This window comes from Apodemus sylvaticus, chromosome 18, assembly GCF_947179515.1.
Source record: "Apodemus sylvaticus chromosome 18, mApoSyl1.1, whole genome shotgun sequence".
Classification (NCBI taxonomy): domain Eukaryota; kingdom Metazoa; phylum Chordata; class Mammalia; order Rodentia; family Muridae; genus Apodemus; species Apodemus sylvaticus.
In genome coordinates, this window is record NC_067489.1 from 4,838,913 (window position 1) to 4,858,162 (window position 19,250).

The 19,250-nt window shown below is 41.1% G+C and overlaps 1 protein-coding gene across 1 annotated transcript in view; it reads right to left on the reverse strand.

Annotated features, from left to right (window-relative positions):
- Positions 1-2,878: 2,878 nt before the first annotated feature.
- Positions 2,879-19,250, reverse strand: part of Nalf1 (NALCN channel auxiliary factor 1) — a 548,015-nt gene continuing 531,643 nt past the window's right edge. Inside the window, exon 3 of the mRNA XM_052162571.1 lies at positions 2,879-3,168. Within this exon, the coding sequence (XP_052018531.1) occupies positions 2,879-3,168 (290 nt within the window). The remainder of the gene's footprint in view (positions 3,169-19,250) is intronic.

The following is a 19,250-nucleotide window of genomic DNA, read 5'->3' on the forward strand; positions in this document are numbered from 1 at the left end:
TCTGCTGGGATCTCCTTTCCGGTTTCCTTTGTTTCTGGTGAAACTGTGTAAAGGGGGAGAGACATCGTAATGATAAACTTAAGACACTGGTAGGCAACAAATGAATACAGCAAGAGCAATGGCCCTTGGGAATTACAGATTACCCAGTGATCTCAGCATTGACCAGGGACAGGGTCTGCTCCCCTCCTGCTCTTTCCCTCTTTACCTAAGTCAAGGTTTTGTATTCACACTTAGCAGTATAGGGTTTCAGCTGACACCTAAAGTTGTCTTTTGTGTGAGCTCAGCTCCCAGGGAAAGTAATGTAGTTTTCCCTATTTTTCTGTTTTCCCATTCTAAAAAGAAAAGAAAACCTCCTATCTCATTCATTTGGGGAGAAAGCATCTTTCATGAGTTGTAGAGGATATTAAGAGAAAGTAAAATCCTGTCCCTTCCCCAACCATGTCCAGGGCTCTAGTGTTCAATTGTCTTCAATGTTCTATATTTACAAAGAATAACAACTTCTCTTCATACCAGCAAAAGGGACTCCCCACCCTCATTGCAAAATGCAGCCATTTCAAGCATGGATTGGCTACAACACAAATGGAAGGCACTTGAAGGATGTTGAAGAGATCAGGTATAGCTTTTCCACTGAGGGGCAGGCAGACTTCCCAGGAGATGCATAATCACTCACTTACCTTCTGCTGCTTCACAGCTCTCCAGGGGAGTCTTCACTCAATAAGACACTGACTGATAGGGATACTCAAATGCTTATTTCTGCAAGTGTTTGACCATCAGTAATGCAGTTACACTGTCCCCTAAAACCATATACCCCAAGCCTCTTATATACCCCCAGAGAGTGCCACGTCTTCACAAATTAAAACATAGTACTTCTGTGTATGTGCGCGCACACACACCTGTACATAAACCTCCATGTATAAGAGGAAAAGAGAGAGAAAACATTGTTTTTTTAAAGAAAAGGAAAAAGAAACTGGAGAGCTTTGCACTTTTTAGTGTTTTTCTTTCTTTCTTTTTTTTTTTTTTTGTATTTATGCAGACCATTTTAGGGTTTTCAGTCTCAACAAAACACTAGTAAAACAAAGAATCTAGTAAAATACTTGTGCATGTACTGCTAAACAATTCTAGCAATTTTATTAAGCAATACCTTTATTATTTTTTTAATATTCTTAACAGACTGGAACAAAACATTTTATTCAAAACAAAATATGCATACTGTACGCATGTCGCAGGTTTAAGCATGATGCAGAGGATAGATCTGTCTGAACTGAAACAAACGCCTGGGGGAGTTTTATAGCTATAAAGTTAACAACTAAATTTTGTTCACTAAGAGGACCTTGTCTACGGATTTCCTTCATCTCTCAGCCACACAGCAAACCCACCCGAAGTGCACTTCCCTAGTGTAGTTAGAGAACAGGAAGGAATGTGAAGTGTCTTTTTAAAATGATTATTTAGTTAGTTAGTTTGTTTGTTTGTTTTGTAAAAACAGCCCTTATTAACTCTCTCTTCCACTGGCCCTACTGCAAACCCATAAAAGCCTTTTTAGAAAGCAAATTCATATACACTCAGCAGGTGAAATGTTCCCACAAAGGAAAAATTAAAATAAAATAAAAAAAAGGAACAGTGATTAGACTTCTTTTCTCAGCCGCCTAGCGCTTGCTGGAGTGAGGACGCTTCACACTGTGGTAAAAATGGCTGATCTGTTGATTGTTTTAAAAAGATTTTCCTCTGTGATAATGCAGAGCTGTATACACTTTATACCTGGAAGAATCTGGAACCCTATGCTGAGGGGCAATACTGGGATAAAATGGTACATATTCTGTATACTAGAATCCCTCCCACCATCACCATGAGAGGGGAGGAGCAGAAGTCTAGATTTGCGTTCTTGGTCTCTGCTCCCATCACTTGGTGCAGTCAAGTCCCTGGTGCTGGAGAGGGACTGCCTGGCCACACCTCGCGGGTAGTGGGCCAATGGCCGCTCCTGTCTGCCTGGCCAGGAAGAAAGAACTGGGGGTGGGCACCGGAGCGACTGGCCCACGGGAGCGTGTTTCACTCTTTCATCATGTGTGTATGTGCGTGTTTCTCACATAAAACTGTGAACTGCCTGACTCTGAGCACTCTGTTGGATCATCCAGAGGAACTGCTAAGCCCCTGGCTCCCTCTGCTCGGGCTTGTGCAGGACACACACCCACCATGCGAGACACAGACAGAAGCAAGCGGATGTTGTCTGCTTAGGGACAGAAGAAGGCAAGGGCCAGCAGGGCCTGCAGGGCGTGGCGTCCATGGGTTGGAAGGAGGCTTAGGGATTTTTTTTTTTTTTAATTTTTGTTGTTTTCTTTTTTTTGTCTTTTTTTGATGTTTTTTATCCTTTTTTTGTTGTTGTTTTTTTTGCTACACCGTGAGGTTATAGCGGTCATTCCTCTATTAGAAACTGACAGGACATAGACAGAATTATCTGATGGACACACGATGACTAGAAATCGATAGATAGACAGTGGAGAGACTTAGTTTACCCCCAAAGAAATCCTGCATTAACAAGTGCAGAAAAATAAAATAAAAATTAAAAAAACGGAAAATAAACCCAAATCGAACCAAAAGCAAAGAAAACCTCCAAACGTTAAAACACAGTGTATAAAATGGTGTGAGAAACTGAGTCACTTGCAGCCTCTTAGTCGGTAAAAAGCTGCGGCTGTGTCCATGTTGGGGATCGGGCCCATCTTGTTGAATGTTACCCACAGGCCTTGCGAGAAGTCCAAGGGTAGAGCACCCGGGTGGGTTCAATTCCCGGGCTGCAGCAGGTGAGCATCCCGGGTGGGTCGCTGCTGCTCTGCGCACGCGCGTGCCCCTGCTCAGCCCTGCGCCGTGCGCACGCGCCTGGCTGCGCTTAGTCTTCCCGGGTGGAGTTGTCCTCGAGCGTGGGGAGGCCGCCCAGGCCCAGCCCCGTGGAGTTCTGCGCTGCGGAGGCCGTGAGCACTGTGTGGAGGAGGATGAGGACGAGTACACACAGCTTCAGCCGGCCGGGGCACAGTCTCGTGGCCGAGGAGACTGTGAGCGACGTCCTGGGACAGGAGTCTCTTCTGTCCACGGTCCCTTTGGGTCTGGGTGCGGATTGCTCCTCGCTCCTGATGTCACAGCATTCGGGTTCATCATTGGTTAGGAAGGTTTCGTAGAGCCCTGAGGGGAGAAGAGCATGGGGGTTAGAGGCCAAGGATACTAAGGGACTGCGAAGGTTGCAGGGGGCAGTCTCATCCCAGTGGTCCTTCAGGAGGATTGTAAGTGTGGTGAAGTGTGCTCTGGGTTTCCGCGTGCCCTGGGGTGTGCCCTAGACTGACAGTCAGAGCTTCAGGTTCCAGATGAATGTGGAGAACGAGTGTACTTGGCCACCATTCGACCCTTAACAGGAACAAAGTCACTAACCTAGTCCGTACCTAACACCAACAAGGTTTGCCAAGTGAGGGCCAAGGGATCAGAGCCCTGGAAGCCCTGCTTGCCTACAGTTCCCATGAACCTCATCCTGTCTGTGACCCTAAAAGAATAGGAGGGGCATCTCTGCATTTAACCTGTAGCAGGTCCCTATTTGCTACACCATGAGTCCATGAGTGACCCCGGGAATTGAAGCTTTAATGAGGAGGTGTGGAGCTTTATACTAAAACGCTTACCCTCCCACCACCATTCCCATCTACCCCACAACGAACCCCCTCCAGTTTCTCTCTGTCTCTCAGCCTCTCCCTCTCTCCTTCACCTTCTGTGTATCTGTCTAGCTCTCTGTCTCTCTCCCTTTCTTCTTCCGCTCATCTTTTTCTACGAGTTGAGTCCTGCTTCTTTCTCACCTTTCTCTAAAAACACACATCGCTGTATCTTAAAATTGATGCGTGTGAACTTTGAGGCTGTCAAAGTGATGAGTAAAAATTATAATTTCTCTCCTGTATGCCTTGCTGTAGTTTGCATACTATAAGAAGTAGCTGTCTAAGCTGTCTGGCGGTCAGTGCTGTGGTTGTTGCTTCCATTTTATTTACTGATTATTCTCATGGGCCTTAGAATGAACATTCATCACAACAACCCCGTGTTTGAAAATCTTAGCAACAAGAGAAGAGTTTCAAGAATTAGGTGACTTTTTTTTTCATGTGAAGTTCTTGGCTTGGTAACAGAAATAGATTGATAATTTTGGCTAACGTTAACAATAGTGGTTAGCCATGGCATTTCACCACTGTATACCCAGGACCAAAAAGCTTTCCTGTAGGTAGCCCTACAGTCCTGCCTCTTACGGAGCACTCCTTGGGCCTAAGCTGCCCTGGGTCCAGGCTGCCTTTTCTTCCTCGGAGTTCCTCAGTGTCTGCCTTTATCTCGTGTATCCTTCAGGAGTGGATGAGAGGAAACTCCTCGTGTGAAAGCATACTGCCAGTGGTTTATTCTTCAACACAGCGATTTCTTTTCTTTCAATCACAGTTGCCCAATTTCGTGTCAGTTTCCAAACCCAATCATCAACTTGAAAGCATGAACTGAAACATTTTCACTGTTACGTTCCCAATATATATAAGACTACCTGGACAAAATATACAGTTCATGAGCACTTATTGCATAAGAAACTAAACACATCTATTCATTTAACTACAAAGAAGTTTTTCAATAGAATATCCTTCAATATGTAATGCTTACAATAGTCATTTCTTCTTAGGCATTCAAAGGTAAACTTCACCTTCGCCTAGGAAGAATATGGAAAAAAAACTGAATTAATGAGATCTGTAGCTCCGACATTTTATTGTATATTTTCTTTCATATATACCAGTGATAGACCAGTCATTTATTCAAGTATGTTGATAGTACTGTATGCTATAATGAAAAGCTGTTATAGATATACAAATAAGACCCCAAAGATCATTTGATCATTTTTAAAAACTAAGAGTTTAATTTTTTTTCTCAAGGTCATGAAAATAAGATGTTCTTATCATTGGAAGAAGTCACTCAAAAATTGTATTATAATTTAAACAAAAACCACTAGAGACAGAGAACTGCAGTTAATGTGGGCTCATGGCCCTTGTCTGGGACTGCCACAGCTCCCACATTCTCCTTCCCTCTTCATCTTGAGAGTTTTCACTGGGAGACATGTATACATGCTGAAGTTCAAATTATTCCCCAGGACAATTTAGAAAGGGAGGAAAAGAAAATTTCTGAAGCGTAACTCCCAGGTGCTTCCTTTTCAAGGGTAATGCTGGGACCTCCTTCAGCCCCAGCTCAGGAAGGAATCGTGATTCTAAGCCTTTGCTCCTACAGCTCTCTGCTCTCCTTAGAGCTGGTATTTCTTCATGCCCTCCCTCTTCCCCACAGCTTAGCTCCAGACACACAGCTTCATCTGCAGGAAATGCACACCAGCTCATCCTGTGGAAGAAGCCATCGCATCCCTGCTCATTACCCTGGAGGTTCCCATGTGGCATAACAACCACTCTTGAAAATTAAGAAGTATATTCTTGCTATTTATTTAAGAAAAAAACAAATGTATTAATAATACAGCTAGTTAATCAATGTAATTATATTAATAAAAGAATAGCAATTGCATGTATCTCTGGAGTACCAGACAGTGTGTTAATATGTGTCTATGTTGTACTAGGCTTGGATTAGGTTAAACATGGCCAGTCTTTCTTTTATCATCTCTATGGGAAGATGTTTAAAGCCCTGCCTTTCTCCTTGCTGTTGCTGGAAGCCACACAGCTGTACACTATCACACCAGGACATACTCCTGTTTGTTGCTGGGAATTCACTGCACTTGGAAAACACCATTGTACTCATAACTACAAGACCACATGGGGAGTGACAGTGGGTGCGAGCCTGTCTTCTGCACCAGGCTTACTTCCTTTCACAGGGTCATGTATGTTTCTATTTTACGCTGCTGAATGGCAGGGTTTCCTTAATTTCTTATGGTCACAGAATGGTATACATCGTCATCATTATGACATCATCATATGACATTGTCATCATGACATCATTCTAATCACATCATTACAGATGTTCATACATATATTCAAGTATCTATCACAAATTCTTTATCAATTCCTCAGTGCTGTTCTGTATCTTGGCCACGGAGAATAATGATTCAGTGGACTTGGGACTAGTGACTCAGTAGATGACATGTTGAATGACTGAAGAACTTTATATTTTCCAAATAGTTGCTCTTTGGAACTAGGGGATGTGCTGGGTACTAGGATGCATGCTTAGCATGTGTGAATTTGCGCCCCAACAACTTTGCCCCAAAGAACATAAGCTTTATCATGTGGTCACTTTAGGTATTAAATTAGCACAAGAAGGCCAGATATCTAGACAGCCCTTTAAATGGGCGAGGTTATTTGTGGTAAGTCCTCCGTTATCTGTGATATTTGAGAGATTTGCATCTAGAAAGAAAGTTCAATATTTGAATAGTTTTAAAGATTTTAAAATATTTGTTGTAAGTTCTGATTGTGAAAGTTTAGAAAATAGTACCACAAAAAAACAAGACAAAAGCAAACTAACCTGACTCTATCATAGTTATCATCATTATCATAGTTATCAGCATCATAGTCTCCACCATCATCATTATATCACATCACTGTGTCATCATCATCATCACTATCATCATTCTAGTCACATTATCACCATGACATCATCACCGTCATCATTCTCATCACATCATCATCAAGACATTATTGTTATCAACATAGTTGTCATTATCATCATCATTATCATTATCATCCTAATTACCACATCATGACATATTCATGACATCATCATTGTCATCATCATTATCACCATCATCATAAAGAGGGAAAAAGATTATTATAAAATTTACATTTTTATCAAGGTAGATACACATATGGAATGAGCATGATTTGTAGATTTCATATATGAAACACTTCAAGACATCTTTTACATTTTCATCCTCCATTTTGTTTGCTAGTAATTGTTTTATATTTGCATGTTCATTATAAGTAGGAGATCACAGAGTATGTCTGATCAATGTAATTTCAAGAGCATCAGGTTTCAAGTATTTATGCTACAGTGGCAGGGATGTCTGCAGGGAACCAGTGTTTTCTTGACAAGGCTGTTGTACAGCTGTGCTCACAGCAGATGGAGAGGGCACTCCTGGACTCCATCCCATCTCAAGAGCTCTATAGCTTCTAGGTTAGCAGTGCCACCTCTGACAGGCAGTGGAAGGTTCTGGATCTATCAACCAACAGGCAGCACTAACTGAACACTATGTGTTTACAAAAACAGCAGAGTTGCCAGGAAAAGTGGTTCAGGGATAAAGAAGAAACAAGAAGGGAGGTAGTTGGGTAGATTTAATCAAAATACATTATAGTCAAGTAGGAAATTCTTACACAATAAAAAATTTAAAAGGAAAACCAAAAAAGTTAATAAGGGTAGAATTTCTACACTTCATGAGTCTATTTTCTTAAAGGCAATTATAATGCATTCATATTTTATACTTTCTGATTACTAATGTGTTGAGGTGATTTTTTTTTTTTTTTGTTATTTGGATAGTTTGTGTTTTAAAATGGCTCATGTTGTAAAGTTTCACACTGACAGAGTTCAAACTCTTAATGTATCTACATTGCCCCTTTGTGGTTAATGTTTCTGTTTTTCTTTTCAGTCCTTAGTGAGACTTAAGTGTTACATTTATTTTCTTTGTATTATAAAAGATGTACTTTCCCCCTTATCATGGGTTATTCTTTCTGCTAATGCAATAATTTCTGTCTTTGTGTCTTTTTACTTTGCTTTATATATTTTAGAGAATACTTTCATCATTCATGTAAAGTTTTATTTGCATTAGGTTCAGTTGTCTTTCCTGATACAATCAGTTTTCTGAATGTTTGGTAAGTGTCTCTTTAATCTCTTTTACTTTTTGTTGTTTAATCTCTTTTGCAAGTGTTAGCATTCTATAGTCATGATTAGCATCTGTTTTGGTAAATTTCTATCTAGTCAGAATACTATCCACTGAGAAATGTGTAACATAGATGCTTCTAATTATTTTTCTGTCTATATTTTATGCTATACATTTATAAATATAATCTGTTGCTTCCCTATTTATTTTCCTATTATGGCAGAAGGTACAAAAATTCATCATTTATGTTTCCCAGGAACATTTACTGCTAACCAAGAAGAATTGGTACTCCAACATTTCTTTTGTTGAGGTGTTTGTCTTATGATTTCTGCTTTGGTTTGGGGTACATTTTGTTTACTATGGATATTTCTTTTATAACACAGTGGGTGTGTATTTGTGTCTTGTTTTAATTTTCTACGCCCTCCATGTATTTTTCTCTCTATTGTGTTCTATACCTCGGAGTTTCACACTGGCTGAAGAATTTGATCTGTTTACATTTATTGATGCAACCATGTAGCCCAGACGAGCCTGGGTCATCCCGCAGCTGTCATGACAGGTCAGTGTGACTGCACCAACCCCAAATTTTACCTTTTTGCCTGTAAGTTAGATATTCAAATCTATTTATTTCCAATTGTTGGCATTGTATGAGCCCTCTTTGAGCAATTTTAACAAGATTCACATATCACTTACATTCCATAACTTCTCTTTCACTTGTGACTTAGGGATATCTTGGCTGGAATAAATATCAGTAGTGGTTTTTGCAGGCACACAAGGTACAACCAGACCCCACCTGTGAGGTCCATCTCCCCAAGCTGGTCTGCAGTTTTCACTGTGGATTCCCTGGACCATGGAATCTGCCCTTTTCAGGCATGCACAGGTTTTAAAAGTTTCAATTCTAATAATGAACCACTTTTCAGGTTTTGTTAAATGAAATACATTTTTAACTTTTTACTTTAGAGACAGATGGGAAGTAAAATTTTGGCTCCAGATCATGATGTTGAGCCAGGAGCCAGGAGCCACATTCACATTTAAATGCAATGTCTTACTTATTACTAAGGCCTCTCTCTCTCTGTCTCTCTGTCTCTCTGTCTCTCTGTCTGTCTGTCTCTACCTCTCTCCCTCTCTTTCTCTCTCTCCCTTCCTCCTTTTCACCATTATGAAAATCCTAACTTAGTGTTGCAGAAAATGGTTTTGGCAATTGGTATTTTGACCATGACATTCCCTCTCATTTCCTGTTTACTGCAATAGTTACTCTGCATTAGTAGAATCTAGGACTTTAAATTCCCTCTCCAGTTTTTTTAAAACTGTTCAAGTATTCAAATTGTATATTTTTCTCACAAACTGTAAAAAGTAAAATATGTAGAGAGCTTACTTTTAGCTTTCAGGGGTTATTTTATAATCAGTAAATCTAAATGATATAACACGAGTTTCATCTTAACTGTATTTGCTGTCTGAAAAGAATCAGATTTTGAGTATTTACATATTTATAATTTTTAACCTTTTCTTTATAAGCAAAGTCAAATTTTAGTAAAGAAGTTATACATTGAAAATGGCCAGTTTGAGGAGAGGAGATAGGGGTAGGGCTTCATCTCTAAATGGTCAAAGAAAGTGCTATCACTACACACAGTCAAATTAAAAGCATTGGTTTTCTTCTAATTGGCGGTATGGATAATGCTTGGTTTTATTCCTTTCTTTCTTAGTATTCCAAGTCCATATCAAGGTAAAATTGTCTAAAAGGAACAGTGTATATCTCTTTAATGAAAGAAAGAACGAAGGGAAGATTTGATAATTAAATTCCTTGAATGGCATAGTATCTGGGCATAGCCAGATAGTGAAAGAAAATGCTAGTGTGATTTGGCCTTTCAAACTCACAGCTTCCACACCTGTGTATTATACCATCATAGATGGAAACTTTTGAAAACTACTTCACCTGTGTTAAAAGTGTGCACACATATCCCCAATATCATTCCACAAACAACACAGGGTGACAACTCTTTATGCCTAGCCCTTACATAATCTTACGTATGAAAATTTCTCTGGAGAAGATTTCAGTTTCAGGGCAGGATAAGGATAGGTTACATGGGAATGTTCCTCTTGTTAAGCACGGGGCTTGAGCAGCCATAGATTTTGGTGGGAGTCCTGGACATTATCCCTGTATAAAGTGAGAGTAAACTTCCATCGGGAAGAAATATGACACGCACCCTTCAGAAAGCAGTATGTGGACTCGATTATGCCAGGGCCACAGAGAGCTCACTGCACATTAGATTATGTATCGCTTCAAAACTGTAAATGATACTCAATGAAATTAAAATCAAAGATCTACATTGGAATGCCAGAAACGTGACACAGAGAATTTACTCATTCATTAAGCTCAAGAATAAATTGGGCATTCGAAATGTCTTGAAGCTAAGCAGAGAATTTCCTCAACCAGTGCTCTCAAGTTTTCTCAAGTTTTCCAGCATTTTACCAGAACAAAGACAGTTTGCAGCCAGAAAGGTATAGTCTAAACAGAAACCAATGTGTGCTGTTAAATATCACATTTCACATTGTTATTTTCCTCAGCCCTCACAGCGATGCTTTTTAATTATAAAAAATGCACTATGAGAAAACAGAAGAAAAAAATTATTGGACTGAGAGAACGTACACTCACCAAATATATCGTTTATTTCTTCACCCCACCTGGAATGACTCCTTGGTGAACTGTCCCGTGGGCTGCTTTGATAATATGTGGTTGTTGTGTAAAAGAAAACCACAAAGGTTCCAGAAGAAGTGAGCATCTATACCAAACCTCAGAGTCTCGTGGGTTTCCTGAGTGTGGATGGGCACTGTCACCTGGAATGGCTCCTTCCCTGTCCTTCCCTGCTCTGTCAAGTGACCTTCAACCCCTTGACCTGAGGACTCCAGGGGAGACTTTGGGAGCCATCGAAAAGTTCGATGCAGAAGGTTTTCCTTTCAGGCTGCCTCGCTCTCACACATTCCGGGAGGACCAGAAGAGCTTGGGTTTGTCTGCTTGGGTTTGTCTGAGGATGTTCCTGCATCTTCAGGAAAGGGTTCTGGCCCTCAGCAGGGGGGTCATTCACATCGCCCCCTTACTCAGAAGCCCGTTAAAGGGAAGCCATCACTCTCCCTAAGCATTTGCCTGTTGCGCTCTGTTTCTATTTATTCTCTCATTTTCTCTGGGGAATGGCATATATCACATATTGTAAATCAGTTTGGCTCACGGAACTTTCTAAGCTGGAATTTCCCCATAATAGGACTCTGCTAAGGAAATATTCTCGAAAACAGGAAACTGTACGAATAATTCTGCAGCTGCTGTGTCTCAAATGGTAAGCCGTGAGGGAAGAGACAGCTTCACTAATGCTTTGATCCTTCCCCGTATTTACCACGCAGGCAACATTTCCTGCCTTACTTTTTGAAAGAAAACCAGACTCTCTGTATAATCACAGAACACACACAAACCTCCCCTAGGTCTGTACACACTCAGCCACACACCGACACACAGTCATAGTTTCAAATACCTTGTAAATATGCTTGGATTTTGGATATTTGCTTTATTGACTAAGAGAAATTATTTTCATAATTTATTTCAGTTTTTGAAATGTTAAACGTTTAAATAAACAGTTGAGGCTTTAAGAAACCAATGCTAAAACTTAAATTGGTTAGACCCTAGCTTGGAAAAAAAAAATCCTACTAGTGATCTACTAAAATAAAATACATTATAGTAGTTTATAGACCAGGTTGAAAAAAATCAGTGTTCATTATTTCAGACTAATGTTGCAGCTCAGTGGCAATGTACAAATTGCCTAGCACATATAAAGTGCTGGGTTTGATCTCAGTATTACCAAAACAATGAAGAAGAAAATGTAAATTAGTCAGAAAAAAAACAAAAACAAAAAACCTAAGCCCACTAAACAAAACAACCCACAGAATAATTAGCTACCTTTTTCATATTTTAATTGAACTAGCACCAAGTGTTTTTCATTTATTTATATCACTTATTAATCAATCAATCAATCAATCAATTTTGCTGTGTATGAATGTTTTGCCTGCTTGTATGTCTATGAGACCACATGAAAACCTGAAGCCCTCCCAAGTCAGAAGAGGACATTGGATCTCCCCTGGAACTGGGTTTAAAGACATGTTTGTGAGGTAATATGTGGGCACTGAGTATTGAACTCAGGTCCTCTGGAAGAGCATCCGGTGCTGGTAATTGATGAGCACTGGCTTCTGACATCCAGTGTTTTAATGCTTATAGTGTTCCAGAGAGGAGTCACAGAACTTTGGAAGTGTTGAATGTTTACAGGGAACACGATAGGTTTCTGGGATGAAGAACCGATTTCTCGGATGAAGGACTGATTTCCTGGATGGAGGATCGATTTTCTGGAGAAAGCTGTTTCTCAAGCAAACTCCATCTTTCCCTGGAAACTAAGTTGCTGTCTGAGACTGCTGAGGGAATGGAAGATTTTATTTCAGATCCTGGCAGGTCAGTTGTCACATGGAACATCTTAGTGGCTTACTCATTCCCTTAGTTACAGCGCAAGGAAGAGTGATGACATCATGAAGCCGGCGCTCATTGACCTCCCGCACCACTTTCCTGTTTGTTACTGGTTGCTTCCCTTGACTTTGAGAATTACTGAAGACACAGACATCTACAAAGATTTAGAATAACAGATCTGGAAAACCTTCACAAATTGGCCAAGAAATGAAATTAAAGAGCTAGGGTTCAGTCTCCGGGAATTATTCTTGTAAAAACTAATATTTACTTTCCTCATTCCAAGTCTAAATTGAGAACCAGATTATCCATCCTTTGATACAGCAAAACAAACAATTCCTGTAAGTTTCTATAATTTTGTTTCTCCAGAATGCTCCCTACCAAACAAACAAACAAACAAACAAAAAATAAACAACTTCCCTCCCTCAAATCTTCTTGAAGTTCTACAAAACTAATAAATGTGTCTAAGTGGTGATGGAGAGAGATAGAGAGACTGAGGGAGAATAGAACAGGAGAGAGATGGTCACTTATTGAATTAGCCATACATTAAGGCCAGGTATAATGGCACATATAGGTAGCCCCAGCACTAAGAGGCAGGAGGATTCCCATAATGAGTCACTGTATGAAACAAAAAACAAACAAACAAACAAAACACAAAAGAAAGGAGAAAGAAAAAAAGAAAAAAGTGAAAGAAAATGTGTGTGTGGGAGAGAGAGAGAGAGAGAGAGAGAATTAGGAATCAGAAGTAATGTGAAATGAAATAAAAAGTAACTGTGTAAAACAATCATATTTAAAGAACTAAAAACAAACCAACAGCAAAAAAACCAAAAAACCCCCAAAACCCCCTAGTAGTTTGGGTCTGCTGGTTACAACTATGAAATGCTAGTTAGAAGTTCAAGTCCATGCAGGAGGAAGCTGCTTTTGAGGCCTAGGTATCCATGGACTTTCTGAGATCCTGGGAATCACAAAGATCGGAAGATATTCATGTTTTTGTTCATGTTTTTAAGCAGATAAATAAATGCCTAGATAAAAGTATTCACACATATTCACAAAAGCAGTTTACATGTAACGAGAAAGTATAAATTATACAATAAATAGTAGGACTTGTGCTGCACATATGACTGTTACACTTCACACACATACACACACACATTTGGAGCCACATCTAGAGAAATGAGACACGTAGTGACATGTGCTAACTACATATGGTGTAGAATACCGTCTTCCCTTTGCTGGTTGTCCTGAATAGTTTTATGCCAATGTGATACAAGCTAGACTTCTCTAAAAGGGAACTTCCGAGGAAATGCTTCCATTTTCATCCAGCTGTAGGGCATTTTGTTAATTAGTGATTGGTAGGGAAGGGCCCAGTCCACGGTGGGAGGTGCCATCCCTGGGCCGATGGTCCTGGGTTCTATAAGAAAGCAGGCTGAGCAAACCTTGGGGAGCAATTAAGCAGTACGATTCTATGGTCTGGTCTCTGCCTCAGCTCCTTCCTCTAGGTTCCTTTCCTGTTTGATTCTGTCATGACTTTCTTCAGTCATGGACTAAAAATGTGAAAATGTAAGTAAAACAACAGCAAAAACAAAGAATTCTTTCCTCTCCAACTGTCTTTGGTCATGATGTTTCATCACAGCAATAGAAACCCAAATTAGGACAGAAGTTGGTATTGGGCTAGTGGGGTTTTGCTGTGACAGACCATCTTGCTATAGGAGGATTATGGAAGGACTTTGGAACTCTGGATGAAAAAAAACCATTGAGTGTTGAGAGCTCAGTGAGCTGTTTTGTAGTTTAGAAGATAATATTGAGAGCAGAAAGCAAAACCACTACCAGGCCATTTGTGTTAAGAATCTGTGGTGTCTGGTCAGCTGGAGCTGAAGAAGCTGGTTAAGAAGAGACCAGCGTCACTGAGGTGAAGGCTCCTGGGAAGTGTTTCCTCAGGGTCAGCACACAGAAGCTGCTATGCTCCAGAGTTACCAAGGATGTCCCTTGCACTGGGAGCTGAACTTGTTATAGTAAGAGTCACTCAGATGGTGCTGGCTTTAAAAACATGAAGAAGTCATGGAGAGCATCTGAGGCTTGACATTGTGTGGAAGGTTGAGCGTCCCTGAAGAGCCCAGGGGAGGCTATTGGTGTAAGTACAGCCCAGCCACAGCAAGGAACCCCAGGGGTTTTGGAGGGATGACCACCAGAAACAGCAGCCGCAGTGGAGTGGAGCCAGGTGGCACCTAGAAGCCAAGCTGCATGAATGGAAGAACCAGGGAAGTGACCCAGAAGATGTGAATGGATTCCAGACATTGAACACTGGGTTAATTACAGTTTTGGAGTTTGGTTTTGCTTTGTTTACATTGTGACTGAAGAAAATATTTAGTTAATTTTTGATTTTATAGGAGCCCATGGTTAAGAAACCGAATTTTAAAAGAGATTTTAGTTGTTTTTGAAGCAACTCTGGATTTTTAAAAAGGCTGAATTTTAAAGTGTTTGAAATTTCAAAGACCATGGACATTTTTATATTTGTAAAATTATTTGCTTTGTGCTGTTAATGATAATGTGTCACCTTGGGGATAAACAAGAAAGGATATGTTATGACACAATATGTTTGTATGTCAAGTTGGCAAGGGTCAGTTGTCCTGCCTAGTTTTGTGTTAACTTGGTACAATCTAGAGTCATCTGAGCGAAGGGAACCTTTACATTGAGAAATTGAGAAAATGCTTTTACAGGGTCCAGCCTTAGGGCATTTTCTTAATTAGTGATTGATGGGGGAAAGCCCAGCCTATTGTGGGTCGTATCATCCCTAGTCTGGAGGACCTGAGCAGTCTGAGCAAGCCACCAGGAGCAATCCAGTAAGCAGTACTCTTCCGTGATCTCTGTATCAGATCCTGCCTCCAGGTCCCTGTTCTGTTTTAGTTCCTGTCCTGATTTCTTTCAATCATGGACTAAGATATGGAAGTGTATGCTAACTGAAGCCCTTCTTCCCCAGCTTGCTTGTGTTTCATCACAATAGAAGCCCTTAGTGGAACAGTGGTTTTGCTACTTTTCACTCACCAGTGAGGAACTGAATTCTGTGTCTGGGGAAAGGGCTCAGCTGATAAAGTTCTTTCCTCGTGAACAGAATTACCAGAGTTTGATCCTCAGAATCCATGTAAAAAAGCCAAGTGTGATCATAGATGTTGTAACCACAGATCTGGGGAAATGGAGATAGGAGGAGCCCAGGGATCCTTGGCCAGCCAGTGTAGCCTGCTGGTGAAACTCAGGCCAGAGAGCAACATCAAGATGGACAGCAGCTGAGACAGACTTGAGATCATCTCTGGCCTCCACAGGTATGCATTTATAAATGCATATGCATCTGTATAAGCATGCATACACACAAAGGCATGCATGCATGCACTCACGTGTGTGTGTGTGTGTGCACAGACAAACATATACAAAGACAGAAAGACACACACACCACACACACACACACACACAGAGAGAGAGAGAGAGAGAGAGAGAGAGAGAGAGAGAGAGAGAGAGAGAATTCTGCTGACTGCCTTAAAGAACAGAAAACTCTCCTAGGCACTCTGAGAAAGCCTGCTCCCTTTTCAGTTTTACCCACGGAAGACCTTTGGTAACTTGTCAGCTACAAAACTCTACAATAATAGCCTTATGACACTCAAATAGTGGCCATTTTCAGTAAATTTTTATAGAATATATGAAAATCCAAGAGAAAAGATGCAGGGTATACTTTAAAACCAGAAAAGAAAAAAATTATGAAGAAAGAATAGAAGGTTGACGTGTTTGTTAGTACGATTACCTTCAACTACAGCAAGCATTTCATTATCAAAGCAGGAAAACAGTTTATGACCCTCTGGAGTCAACTCAGTAGCTAATTGAAAGGATGTCAGGTACTCCAGTTAGCAAACCATGTTCCCGTGGAAACGAAGGGAGCTAAGAGCAAAAAGCAGCTACCCACAGAGCACCAGACTGGTGGGGGTCTACAGCTGGCTTTCTGATTAAAAAAGCAAATACATTTCTATTCTTTGGTTTTCACATTTGCTGAATGTAATGCCTGAGCTATCATAGTAGAATCAAAAAGCTACTGAGCTCCTGTTCCCTCAAAGTAGACATGTCTCTTTTGCAGTATTACCCTGAGAGAGCCCATCCATTCCAAGACATCCTGACTCCCTACACTGCAGAAAACCAACAGAAAAACCACCTGTTGGAGCTGGCAGTTGGCTACCCTGGCTGGTTTGTTCTGAAACTCTTGTTCACTCTCATTATGGGGCCATCCTTTCTTCTGTTTGTGTTAATTGATAAAGCTCATGATTTCAAATAAATGAGCCTCCATAGACAGAACTTTCTCTCTTGGGGTAGTTAGCATAGATAGACGTAGAAATCATCCCCTTTGTATGGATTAGAACTGAGAGGTCCTTGGAGTTGGGGAGTATGTCAGTCAGTAGCTAAACCCTTGATCTTTAAGACCTAGAGGAGCAGGGTCAGTAGGGAGACAGCGCCTTCTTTATATGACAAGAACCAAGAACCAGTGGCCCCTAAGAAATCCTAACAAGAAGGTAACCGAACGAAGACCCAAACAATGACAACACCAGGTGATAAGCTGATATGGATCAGGGAAAACTGTCAAGCCCCCCCTCCCCATGAATAGCTGCAGTAAGTAAATCAATGGCAGCTGATAAGAGAGAATTAGTCTTCTCAATGCAATAGGTTGTCCAATTCCAGATGGCTGGCACTATATCTACATATGAGCAATGATGAATTGACTCAACAAAACACACACACACACACATCTCTCTGTATCTATACACATCACAAAATAATTAAGAGGGTGGAGGAGCAGAGGGAATAGAGGCTGAGGAGTCAATGACACAAATGTCATACACATACATAAAATTATGAAAAGAATACTTAAACGTGCATGGAAATAGAATGGATTTTGCGAAAGTGAAATAAAAAATAATAGACCTTACAAAAATTTCAACCTATAATTCCTTTCAAAGCTTCAGGAGAAGGGTATGAAATCACGTTTAAAATGACAGGAGAGACACATCTCCAAACGGAAGACAGCATCATCTAGAGGTAAGAAAGCTGTGCTGGCTACACATATGCAGACACATATAGCGCTCTACTCATCAGGATGACATGTTTAAGGAGGAGGAGGAGGGGGAGGAGAAGGAGGGAGAGGAGGAGAAGATATAGATATGGAGGATGTTGTGTTTTATAAAATGGAAAAGAGAGAGGGAATATTTTTGGTGGATGTGTAGTAAAGTGTAGGAGATTGGGCGCCTCCACGGGCCCATGCTGAGGCATTCCTTCCCCTGAGAGACCAGCTATAAGATGGTATAGTTTAGAACAGAGTTTATTCGGGGCATGGGGAGGGGCTGAGAGTGTAGTAAAGACAGAGAAGGAGAGAGAGCCAGAGAGCCAGAGACAGACAGACACACACACACACAGACACACACACACACACACACACACACACAGAGAGAGAGAGAGAGAGAGAGAGAGAGAGAGAGAGAGAGAGAGAGTAGAGGAGTAGAGGCCAGCCATTAGAGAGGTGGGGAAGGGGAAAGAGGACAAGAGGCAAGAAGGCAAGAGGGCAAGAGGGCAAGAGAGAGTGAAGGGAGCAAGCAGCCCCTTTTATAGTGGGTGAGTCGGGCACACCTGGCTGTTGCCCAGATAACTGTGGGGGGAGCTTAGACAGAATGCTAACAGAGGAGGGTAACTCTGCACAAGCTAGAGGGGAAAATGGGGGGGTAGATATGACCATATTTCATTGCATACACATCAAATTCTCAAAGATTAAATTAAAATATAAACAAATCAGAATCTACATGGCTAAACTTTCTCCCATTTTTCTTTCTTTTCTGGCTTCTCCCTTTAAAAAGGCATTGTTACTTAGAGCAGTTTTTGTTCTCGGCAGTCCTCAGCAGCATGCTCAGAGAGGGGCCGGGCTGTTTGAAGAATGTTCACTGCTGTCTCATTCCTACACTGAAGGGGTCTCAGACTCAGGGCTAAAATGTTCTAATGACTGACAAGTGAGTCTCGGGATACCACACACACACAGCAAGCACACTGCAGATTCACCTTGGTGCTAAATTCCACCAAAAATATGTTCATGAAGTTTCAGAGATCACTTTATTATCCAGCCTAAAGAGATCTGTAATACTGTGCATGTGTGGAGCAGCACCACTCAGTCCAGTCTCACTGCCGGGGTCTCTGCCCCCAGGCCCAGATCTCAGAGCTTCTACAATTGACTTGATGCCCCCTGCCCTGTAATCAGGAGGGTGAGTTTTTGAAGACCATGTTGAAAGTCTCTGTTTTACTCCAAATTTGCAAGCCATTACTCATTAACTAACCAGTGGGGGCTGGACAACAGGTTCCATAGATACAGAAGCCATGAGTTTCCTCATCTCCAGACTGAAGAGCAGGGTATTGCTCTCTCACATGGGGCTGGAGTGCAGCTGACAGTGCTGTCAGTCATTCCAGAGGGCCGTGGGTGGCTGGTATCGCCATGCCAGACGCCATCTTTTCCACAAGTCTTCTTCCTACTATTTTTTTCCACTATGTGTGAGTGTGCCCAAATTTCCTCCTTTCAAATACATGTCTAAGTTCTGAACAGTGCCCCCAAGACTACACACTGAAGCCTAAATTAAATGTATGCCTAGGTATGCCTGTCTGTGGAGATGGTTTTCTCTTGGGTTAGTAACCTGTCTCTGCCTCACCTACAGGAACTCACACCATTTCCATATTTTATAAGATTCTCCTTAGCTTAGGGGATATAGGTATGCACACTATACACACACACACACACATACACATACACACACACACACACACTCACTCACCCATGCGCATACACATATTCACATGAGCACAATACATGAAGGCACATACTACATACATATACATATATACCCACAC